Genomic DNA, 12,289 nt, shown 5'->3' with positions numbered 1-12,289 from the left:
AACATCAAGAAAACAAAGATTCTCACCACTGGGCCAATTGGCAGCATCAGTATGGATGGTGAAGAGATTGAGATAGTTAACAGTTTTAGTTTACTTGGTTCCACAGTCAACACTCTTGGAAACAGCAGTCAGGAAAGCAGGAGATGAATTGCATTGGGAAATTCAGCTGTGAGGGACCTCTCAAGAGTACTAAAGTGCAACACATCAGGCTGGAGACTAAGGTGCGCCTGATCCAGACTATAGTCTTTGCAATTACATGCTATGCATCAGAGAGTTGGACAGTGAATAGGGATGATAGAAAGAGAATTGATGCCTTTGAGTTTTGGTGCTGGAAAAGAGTGTTGAATATACCGTGGTCTGCTAGGAGAACAAACAGGTTTGTCCTAGGGAGGGTGAAGCCAGAATGCTCCTTGGAGTCAAGGATTCTGAAGCTTCGTCTGACATACTTTGGGCATGTTGCAAAGAGGGACTGGTCCTTGGAGAGGGACATCATGTTTGGGAGAGTGGAGGGACGGCACAGGAGAGGAAGACCCTTGATGAGATGGATCGATTCTGTGAATGGAGTGGTGGGAATGAGTGTGTTTGAAATGGCAAGGTTGGCACAGGATAGAACGGCATTTAGGGCTCTTGCACATGGGGTCGCTATGAGTTGCAAGCGACTCAATGGCACATAACAACAAGACCAGTTTAATTTATAGATTTTTCTCCCTCTCCTCACAAATTGAAGAATGTCATCCTACATTTTCCCAAGTTTCCTGTATTTTTAATCTTCATGATTCTATACCTGTGATATTTTTTAAAATATTTTCCTCTGTTCACTATATTTTTTGAAAATTGATACTTACATCTAAAAGTTTGATAAGATTTGCATTCAATCTTTGCTTTTTGGTTGCTTATTTTTTATAAGATTTCTTTAGAGGTTATTGTGTGTATTTGTGCGATAGTTATTTTTGTAAGTGACTATCAGTCATTCTCTAAGTCAATTAATTTATTATAAGAATTTAAAGTGCCAGTATTACCATTCTACCATTCCTTTTATTATTTTACAAATACATTGAAGAATCATGCAATGCTGCCAGCGTTAGATGCAATCCTGGGCCACAGCTGGTCCAGTGAAGAACCTTTCATCTCAGCTTTATTGTTTGCTTTAACTCCTTCATTATCTTCAAAATAAAGAAACAGTCCATCTTTTTCCGCTATGACTCTCATTGTCACGTTCCCAATGCTGGATGTACCTTCTTTCTGAGATCTGATTTCTCTTTCTTGATCATGACCATCATCATGTCACCTACACCAGCAGTAGGAAGTCTGTGCAGCCATCCTTGACCCCCATCACAAATATGATAGAAAGATTTTTGGCTGCTGTGTTATCAGCACACTTGATTACTATTCCTATGAGAAGACCAAGGGAAATCCAGAATTTTGTGCTGAATTTTGCACCACGTCCTCACAACATCTTGGACACCAGAAAAGAACAGAAAGCCCCTTGCTAAGTGTTTGGTTATTTTCTTTGTATAGGAAAGGCAAGATGAATGGTTATTTTCCTTTTCTAATTGGCTTTTGAAGAACTCTGGTGGCTTATTTGTAATGAGTTGTACTGCCTACCCAAAGGCACATGGCTTGAATCAGCCAGCCACTCTGTGGGAGAAAGATGAGTACTCTCCTTCCAGGTGGTGTACTCCCTCTGAAAGCCATGATCATGGTCAGCTATGAGTCAGTTCTAACGAGGTATTCAGCAGCAACAACAACAATTGGTTTTTAAAATAAGCAGATTCCCTAGTGTCTTCTAAAAGTAACCACTGAGAATTTTATTTTCCTGTGGTATGACAACCACCTGGCCTACTGACTGGAAGAGATCTATATTTATTCCCATTCTAAAGAAATGCGATCTGATAGAGTGTGGGAATTATCGAACAGTATTATTGATATCATCTGCAAGCACGATTCTGCTGAAGATTTCCAAAAATGACTGGGAACAGCACATCAACAGAGAACTGCCTAAAGTACAGGCTGGATTTAGAAGAGGCTATGGTAGTAGGGATATTATAGCTAATGTCAGATGGATCTTGGCTGAAAACAGAGAGTAACAGAGAGTACCAATGTATGTGTTTCATTGACTATGCAAAGGCATTTGATTGTGTGGATCATAACAAAATGGCTGACTCTGAGAAGAATGGGAATCCCAGAACACTTGTTTGTGTTTATGCGAAACATACTTGAACCAGGAGGCAGTCATCAGAACAAAGCAAGGAAACACTGCATGGTTCAAAATCAGGAAGGGTATGCATCAAGGATGTGTCCTGTCTCCATATATTTTCAATCTATATGCAGAACAGATTATTTGGGAGGCTGGGCTCTGTGAGAAGTGTGCCATTAGGATCAGAGATAGACTCGTCAACAATGTGCGTTATGCAGATGACGCAACCCTGCTTGCTGAAACTGAGGAGGACCTGAAACGCTGCTGTGTAGTGTCAAGGACCTCAGCCTTCAATATGGATTGAAGCTCAACATCAAGAAGACAAAGATTCTCACCACTGGGCCAACTGGCAGCATCAGGATGGATGGTGAAGAGATTGAGATTGTTGACATCTTCAATTTGTTTGGCTCTACAATCAACACACTTGGTAGCAGCAGCCAGGAAATTAAAAGACTAATTGCATTGGGAAAGTCTGCTGTCAGAGACATCTCCAAGGTACTAAGGAGCAGTGGTGTCAATCTGGAGACTAAGTTGTGCCTGATACAGGCCATAGTCTTTGCAGTTGCTTGCTATGCATCAGAGAGCTGGACAATGCCTAGGGATGATAGAAGGAGAGTTGATGCCTTTGAGCTTTGGTGCTGGAGAAGAGTATTGAATATAACATGGACTGCTCAGAGAACAAACAAGTTTGTTCTGGAGAAGGTGAAGCCGGGCTGCTCCTTGGAGGCAAGGATTCTGAAGCTCCGTCTGACGTACTTTGGACATGTTGGAAGGAGTGATCAGTCCTTGGAGAGGGACGTCATGCTTTGGAAGGTGGAGGGACAGTGCAGGAGAGGAAGACCCTCGATGAGATGTATTGATTCCATCACTAGGGCAATAGGGATGGGTGTGTCAGAGACAATAAGATTGGCAAAGGATAGAGCAAGGTTCAGGGCTATTGTACATAGGGTCACTATGAGTTGCAAGCAACTCCATGGCACATAACAACAACAATAATTAATTGACAGAAGAATTGATGCCCTTGGATTCTGATGTTGGTAAAAGTGTATTAAACATAATATGAACTGTCAAAAGAACAAATAAATCTGTCTTGGAGGAAAGGCAATTAGGATGCTTCTTAGAGGCAGGGAGGATGGAACTTCATCTCACACACTTTGGACATGTTTTCAGGAAAGGATGTTTTTAGAAAAGGATATCATGCTGGTAAAATTAGAGGTGAGTGAAAAAGAGGAAAACTCTCGACAAGATGGATCGACACAGTGACTGCAACAGTGGACTTGAGCACGGCAAACTGTGAGAATGGCACAGCACAGGGCAGGCTTTCAGTGTGTTGCTCTTAGGGTCGCTGTGAGTCTGTAGTCATGGTGCACACAGCATGAACTTATCAGTTCTACTATTTTTATAGACTTCAGTCTATTTCAATTATTACTCCATGTTAAAATCACATTGTCATATTTTAGGCCATACTCTTCTTGTTGACTTCTAAGTCCTTTTGTCATGACCTACTAGTCACTGATAGTTTCTTTGGTCACTAATATGATAAGATGTGTAGGTTCATCTTCTATGTTTTCTGTTCCAAACTTGAAAATTTGCTGTTATTCAGAGGTTTCTTGGTTCATTGAATGGAATACTATAGTTAACATTCACATGAATTAATATATTGCAAAAATATCAAGATATTATTGTGTATAGTTTTAAAATCATAGAAGTCTTAGACTATGTTGTAATATTTCATTTTAAGTACAGTTTCTGTTCTTCAACAGGATTGGCGAGCGTGCCATTCTTCTGGGAGGACTCATCATTGTATGGGTTGGCTTCTTTATCTTGTTACCCTGGGGAAATAATTTCCCCAAAATACAATGGGAAGGTATGTTGTTGTTGTGGACTGTAATTCTATGATAATCCTTACATAATTCTATGATAGCTCTTGTATATCTGTCTAAAATTAACAATTTTGTTTTTATAGACTTACATAATAATTCAATCCCTAATACCACATTTGGGGAAGTGATATTTACTTTCTGGAAGTCTTTAAGAGAAGATCACAAAGAAGAACCAACGGGTTGCCCAGTTGAACAAACCTGGTGCCTGTACACCCCTGTAATCCATCTGGCTCAGTTTCTCACATCAGCCATGTTAATTGGAATAGGTTATCCAGCCTGCAATGTGATGTCCTATACATTATATTCAAAAATTGTGGGACCAAAACCTCAGGTCAGTCAATTACTTTGATATTATAATATTTGAAATAAGTTTCTAAGCACTTACATGTTTAGCTACCATAGTTTGTTTTGTAAACATTTTACTGGGGTTTTGGGGAGTAGGTGTGTCAGAGTCAGTGAGACTGGGTCAGAGTCAGGACAGGGCAGAATTTACAGTTACTGTACATAGGGTCACTGTGAGTCACAGGCAACTCATTGGCGCATTAACAACAACAAACTGGCTAACATAGAGATTTTTAGTACAACTAACATCTTACTACTCATTGCCATCCCATTGGAATCAACTTATTGCTGACTCTCGAGTAGGTTTACTGAGGCTATAAATTGTGTAGGAGAAGATTACCTATCTTTCTCCCTCAGAGCACCTGGTAGATAGGAATTGCTAAAGAGGTGTGCCACTTTTTGGACTAACGTCCCAACTCCTTGGAGAAGTGTTATAGGATTTTTATGCTGAAATGTATTAAATGATATAAAAAATAACATTTAGATGGCCAACAGATGCATGAATAAATGATCCAAATCACTGGTAATAAGAGAGACATAAATCAAAACCACAAAGAGATACCAGTAGCAGTGGCAAAGTTTAGCAGGGCACCAAGTACTAAATGTTGGAGAGGATGTGGCAAAATAGGAACTACAAATATATTGTTGGTGGGATTGTAAAATGGTACAACCTTTCTGGAAGGTAGTTTGGCATTTCCTCAAAAAGCTAAACATAGAAATTCCATATTGACTCAGCTGTTCCACTGCTTGGATATACATTGAGAAAATGAGAATTGAGACACAGAGACCTGTACACCAATGTTAACAGCAGCATTATTCACCATTGCAAGAACATAGAAACAGCCCACATGGCCAACCACAATGGAATGGATTGAGAGATTATGATACATTCACGCAGTGGAATACTATGCAGCATGCAGGAGCAATCATTTTATAAATTACTACCTAACATGCCATAGTCTTCGCAATCACCTGTTACGCATCAGAGAGTTGGACAATGACCAAGGAGGATAGAAGGAGAACTGATGCCTTTGAGCTGTGGTGTTGGAGAAGAGTACTGAGAATACCATGGACTGCTAGGAAAACAAATAGATTTATCCTGGAGAGGGTTAAACCGGGTGGCTCCTTGGAGGCAAGGATTCTGAGGCTCCGTCTAACTTACTTCGGACATGTAGTGAGGAGAGACCGGTCTTTGGAGAGGGACATCATGCTTGGGAGGGTGGAGGGACGGCGCAGGAGAGGAAAGCCCTCTATGGGATGGGTGTGTCAGAGACGATGCTATTGGCACAGGACAGAGCAGAGTTTAGGGCTATTGTCCATAGGGTTACTATGAGTCGCAAGCGACTCCACGGCACATAACAACAACAACAACACAACAGAAAAGGGAGCTCTGGTGGCCTAGAGATGAGACACTGCTCTGCAATCCCAAAGGCATATATTTTGAATCCACCAGTGGCTCCATGGGTGAAGGATGAACAATCTCCTCTCATGTGATTAACTGCCGTGAAAACCCGCTGGAGGGTCAGCTAAGGGTCAGTTCCAACTCAGCGGTACACAATAACAGCAACATAGCAGAAAATGAAAGTTCACCAAACCAAAGTTACCAAAAGCAATCAGTGTTAACTTCATTTGTATCAAATCAAGATATTTTTATGCCTATTAAAGAGATGTCCATTTTAAAATAGCTTTAGTAAAGCAGTCTGGTGGAATAAATGATTGGGAAAATTATGCCTGTAAAGTTGCCATCAGCAGCATCTTTGTTTAATAAATAACTCTGAATATCTATCTGCTTGTCTCATTCTGCTCCTCACAGGGTGTGTACATGGGCTGGTTAACAGCATCTGGAAGTGGAGCTCGGATTCTTGGACCTGTGTTCATCAGCCATGTGTATACTTACTGGGGACCACGATGGGCATTCAGTCTTATTTGTGGAATATTAATACTCACCATCACACTCCTGGGGGTGGTTTACAAAAGACTCATTGCATTTTCTGTGAGATATGGGAGGAGTGAAGAGTCATCAAGATAAGACTACTTGCTGTTTGAAACTTCCAGTTCTAAGGCTCTACTAGAAAATTGCTGTAAGCCAATCCCTAAACACCAGGGTGTGGATGTTGAATATTTTGTAAAACAAGAGCATATATTGAATAACAATTCTACATGTAATCATGACTAATAAGATAATATGAAAGAATTCTACATCTTCATTTCCTTATTCCAAAAATTAATTATTCCTTTTACAACACGTTTTGAGGGAATTATGTGAACTCGTGAGCAAATGAACATGTCTATAAATATGAATTTGTACTCATAATATGAGGAGCTTTGGTAATGCAGTTCTTTAGCATTCTGCAGCTAACCAAAGTTTGCGGTTCAGACCTGTCAACTACTATTAGGGGAGTGATATGGCAGTCTGCTTCTGTCAGGATTACAGCTTTGAAAACCCTATTAGGCAGTTCTATTCTGTGCTATAGGGCTGAGTTGAAATCAATTCCATGATAATAGGCTTTATGTGTTTTGGGAGGTTTTTTGGGATTTTTTAAAACTCTAAGCTTTAAGTACAGAGGAGCCATTAAAGCACTTAGAGAATATTTATTTTTGCAGAGAAATCATGGGAGAGTTCTGTTTGATTTGGCCACGGCAGCAGAATGCATTTATAAAAGTTTTTGCCTAAATAGAATTGCTTTTAATTCAAGGATACTTACTTTTTACTTATTTATGTTTTGTTCTATTACTGTACCCTCTATCTTACTTCAGTTTGGAATCTTACTAAAGTAAAAGTAACCACTAAATAATATGAGTAAGAGTAATGCTAATATTGAACAGTTTAAAAGAAAATGTAAATTAAGATGGTTTTACTACTTTTAATAAGATTCACTACTTTTTTCTTTTAAGTATGAATAATTCACTTTACAAAAATAGGCCAGATTTGTGTTAACTTTTATATATATCTACTGAATAGAAATGATTTCTTAAAATGGGTCTCTCTCTGTTTAACTATTCAGAACTGCAAAATTGTAGCCTGATTTAAAATTTGGATAGGACAAGACCAATCCAATCCATTTATGCTAATAACTAATTGAGGCAAAATGCATTTAATATAACTGTTTACTGGAAGTCGCTAAATCATACTTGGTACACACTTCTACCTCTACATCTGTTGAATGCTGATGAAATAAACTGGTATAGAATCATGTATATTGGTAATTACTGTTATAAAAAATGGAGGAAAATTTTAGATACTTTACCAAATGTTTTCTACTGTTACAAATCTTTTCAAATTTTAGAGTAAACATTGTATCCATTTTCTTTTTTATATCTATTATTATTATTAGTTTTAATGACAATTTACAGAGACTTTGGATTTCCATTCATTCATTGTTGCACTTCTCTCCCTCCCCCCTCCTCCCCAATTCACTCTTCTCTTTGAAAAGTAAAAGAAAAATTCATTGTTATACAATCCCTCCCTCCAAGTCCACTCCCACTATGCAACCTTCATTGTGCATTCCTGTATTCTGACATAAATCATCCTATGGCTAAATTTTGGAGATTTTGTGTGTGTGTGTGTCTTTTCTACTACTTAGAGCAAGACTCTCCCTGAGCTGGATGATCATCAGAACCATGACCAGGTTTCTGGTTGGTCAAATTGTGGGATCCCTGTTACTTCATGTTTTCCAGCTTCTGTCATATATGGTACTAGTAATGCTAAAGAAGGGAGTTCCAGTGGCCTAGTGGGCTACCAACCCAAGGGCAAAGTGTCCTTACCCACCAGCTGCTCGATGGAAGAAAGTTAAGCATCCTCCTCTCATGCAATTTACAGCCTCCAAAAACCAGCTGGAGGGTCAGCTATGAGCTGGATCCTACTTGACATCACACCACAACATAATCCTAAAAGGATAAAGTCCACCCTTGGTGGATATAGTTCATGTGACAGAATAAAAATAATGGTAGTGGTGAAAATTCTAAGTTGTTTTTGTTGTTGGGTGCCATTGAATCGAGTAAAGTATAATAGTAAACATTATTTATAGAGTTCTATTTTACAAGATTATGCACTATATAATTAATACACATAGAAACCTTATTGGGCAGTGTTATTATAATTCTTGTTTCACACATGAAGAAATAGAGGCACAGAGGAGTTAAGGAGCTTAGCAGAACTTAGCAAAGTAACAGTTTAATCTTAAGACACTCTACTTTTAACCACTGTATTTTTCATATTGAAGAAAATAACCCATAAAATATAATAGTTAAATAACTTAAAACTTAAGATACCTTTGTCAGTGACTCCCATTAGCAGAAATATTTAAGGAACAATTTCAAATCTACTGACTGGGGTTTTTATTTTAGCAATGTATTTAACCTGACACTAGGCAAGAATATGGCATGAAGACGTTTTTCTTCACCTTAAGACGAATATTACTGAAGAAAATTCAGATTAAATACGATTGTGGAAGATAAAACTGTAACTTTGTGCAAGACTGCTGTTTTCCTTTTTAATTGAGAGCACTTTCTTTGGAGGTAGCAGAGAGATTCTACTAGTATACATTTTGATATTTAAAAAAAGGAAAAGAAATATGGGTTTGATGGAAGGACAAGGAAGTTAAATTTAAGGAAAAAAAATTATTGAGTTGAGGGCCTCAGTGAGACATGCTGAGTATAGATTAAAAAAGATGTTGCTGTTGCTATACAACAGAGCAGACTTAGATATGACCCTCCAGTGAGTTTTTTCAGAGGCTGTAAATCTCACACGAGAATATTTACCACTTTTCTCCTGTGGAGCAAATAGTAATAGGAGACCTTAAAGATAAGAAAAACTGCTAAACATTTCTATGCTTTATTTAAGAAAAGATAAATACCATACTTAAACTTGAAAAGGGAGCTTTTTCTGCTTTGAAGAGATTTATAACTCCCAAAATTGTCTCTGTGCTTCCCTAGATACTTTACCTACATCTAAAAGAAATGCCTCAAGTTCATAAATTTAGCCTTATACAAAGTGAAATAAACCTGTATGTACATTTTTGTTTTGAAGGGTAAAAGTTATTTATCTGTACCTATTAAAAACACTAATTTATAATATTTTTTATTATTATAGACTTATTTTTAAAATAATGTTTATATTATGATTGTACATTTAATAATAAATAATATTATTAATATGTGTCTTATGCCTATAATATTTACTCATTCAAACATTCAGCAGATAAAAGTTGCACCCACTGGGGTGAGATGATATCTCTTTGGGATTTTTATTTTTTATTTGTATTTCTCTTATTGCCAATGTTTTTGAGCTTCATGTGTTTGTTGGCCATCTGAATGTTTTCCTATGTCAAAGGTCTTTCTATATTTCTTGCCCAATTTGTAATTTAGTTATCAGAATTTTTCTTGTGAAGGCCCTAGTGTTATTTTTTTTTCTGCATATCAATGAACTTTAAGATGGAATGACTGCTAATTGCATGGAAGTTCCTTGCCAATGCAAAAAATCCATGAAGTTCATACAAACTTAAACAAAACAGATGGCATGTTTAAAACTGTAAGAACATATCCAGATGCCCAGGTGATGAAGGCTGGGGTATATCAGCCTGCACATTTCTTTCAAGCCATTGAAGAGTTTGTGGGCCACACAGTGGTCCCTTGCATGCAAGAAGTCAAAGAGCTCCTCTGTGCAATCTTCTGTGTGTGATCGGGAGGACACGTTCATCACAGAGCTCTAGTTGCTCCCTAGCCTTTATACATATTTCCATCTGCTCACATTGTTCTCTCACTGTTGTTAGGGGATCCACTAGTTCTTCCTCTTCAGATCCAGTCAGCATCTTTTGGCCATCCTCTAGTCCCATATCTGGCTCAGTTTTAAATTAAAAAAACAGCAGCAACAGAGACAGACACTACTTCAGGACCAAGAAGGACTTGTAAGGGTCACTCCGCCCTAGTGTTATTTTAGATGCTATTGAGTCAAGTAGACCCAATGAACAACAGATCTCAACACTGTTCTATCCTGTGCCATCTTCCCACTTCCTGACACACTGGAGCCTACTGCAGCAGTCACTGTATCAGTCCACCTGGTTGAGGTTCTTCATCTCCTTCACCAACCGTCTGCTTTCCCAAGTATCATGTCTCTGTAGTATTCTACAGGGAGGCCCTAAAGGAAGCCCTATAGTGTTGTCTGAGTTGCCATTGCCAAAACTTTCTTCTCAGTTAGTTTGTTTCCTTCTCACCCCAGAAGCAGTGGCAAAGTTTAATAGAACAATAAGCAATAAATGTTGGCCAGGATGTGGAGAGATTGGAACTCTCATACACTGTTGGTGGGATTGTAAAATGGTACAGCCACTCTGGAAGGCAGTTTGGCATGTCCTCACATAGCTGGACATAGAGATTCTTTACAACCCAGGTATGCCACTTGTAGGGATATACCCGAATGAAAATAGAACTGAGATACAAACAGATTTGTACATGATGTTCATAGCTGCATTATTCACGTTAGGAAGAACATGGAAATAGGCCTGATGTCCATCAACTGAATTAAGAAAGTGTAAGTCTTTTATCGCAATATTAAATGATGCTATGAGCAATAAATTGAAGGACCCATAAACCATTAAAAGAAGAAGGAGGAAATATACACAGAGTCACTGTACCTGAAAGAATTGATTGACACTGAAAAATTACAGGAAGTACCATCTGAACAAGAGCCAATGGTAATGAAGAAGGATGTAGAAGCTGCATTGAACTCATTGGCAAAAAATAAGGCCCCAGGAATCGATGAGATACCAATTGACTTATTTAAATTAACAGATGCAGCCTTAGATGCACTTACCAGTCAATGCCAGGGACTTTGGAGGACAGCTTTCTGGCCAATAGATTGGAAGAGGTTCATATTCGTTTCCACTCTCAAGCAAGGTGATCCAATTGAATGTGGAAACTATTGAATAATAGCATTAATATCACATGCAAGCAAAATACTGCTGAAGATCATTTTTAAAATGGTTTGAACAGTACTTAGATAGGAAACTGCCAGAAGCTCAAACAGGATTTAGAAGAGGCCATGGTACAGGTGATATCTTGGCTGATGTCAGATGGATCCTGGCTAAAACTGAAGAATACCAGAAGAGGAGCTCTGGTGGCCTAGTGGCAAGAAGCTGCACTGCAATCTCAAACGCACACAGTTTGAATCCACCGGATGCTCCACTGGAGAAGGAGATGCAATCTCCTCCTGTGTGAGCTGGATCCAGCTCGATGGTACACAACAACAACAAAAATACATAAATATGTGACAGCAGATGTTTTTAAAAATACCAGAATAATGTGTATTTGTGCTTTATTGATAATGCAAAGGCATTTGACTGTGTGAATCATAACGTGTTGTGGCTAACATTGAGAAGAATGGGAATCCCAGAGCACTTAATTATCCTCATGCAGAACCAATACCTGAAACAGGAGGTGGCTGTGAACAGAGTAGGGGAAAACGGAATGGTTTAAAATTGAGAAGGGAGTGTGTCAGTGTGTTACTCTGTCTCCATACCTATTCAATCTGTATGCTGAGGAAATTATATGAGAAGCTGGAATCTACAAAGAGGAGTATGGCATCAGGATTGGAGGGAGACTCATAAATAACCTGTGTTATGCAGATAACACAACCTTGCTTGCTGAAAGTGAAGAGGACTAGAAACACTTGTTGCAGAAGATCAAGGAATGCAGTCTTCAGTATGGATTGCATCTTGATATCAAGGAAACAAAGATTCTTACCATTGGACCAAGGGGCAGTATCAAGATAGATGGAGAGTCAACCATTTTGAATAATATTGCATGAGTTCCTTGTTTTTTAATGCAGCATAGTATTCCATTGTGCGAATATACCACAGCTTCTCTAGCCATT

The 12,289-nt window shown here is 38.5% G+C and overlaps 1 protein-coding gene across 1 annotated transcript in view; it reads left to right on the top strand.

Annotated features, from left to right (window-relative positions):
* The window catches only part of MFSD8 (major facilitator superfamily domain containing 8), a 52,987-nt gene extending 46,536 nt beyond the window's left edge, over nucleotides 1–6,451 (top strand). The window contains exons 9-11 of the mRNA XM_006887577.1: nucleotides 3,961–4,064; nucleotides 4,164–4,411; nucleotides 6,236–6,451. Of these exons, the coding sequence (XP_006887639.1) occupies nucleotides 3,961–4,064; nucleotides 4,164–4,411; nucleotides 6,236–6,451 (568 nt within the window). The remainder of the gene's footprint in view (nucleotides 1–3,960; nucleotides 4,065–4,163; nucleotides 4,412–6,235) is intronic.
* The last annotated feature ends 5,838 nt before the right edge of the window (nucleotides 6,452–12,289 follow it).

Source organism: Elephantulus edwardii, unplaced genomic scaffold (assembly GCF_000299155.1).
Source record: "Elephantulus edwardii isolate Elephantulus edwardi_28Jun2011 unplaced genomic scaffold, EleEdw1.0 scaffold00058, whole genome shotgun sequence".
Lineage (NCBI taxonomy): Eukaryota > Metazoa > Chordata > Mammalia > Macroscelidea > Macroscelididae > Elephantulus > Elephantulus edwardii.
Note: the sequence above shows the minus strand (reverse complement) of the source record. Positions and strands in the feature narration are given on the sequence as shown.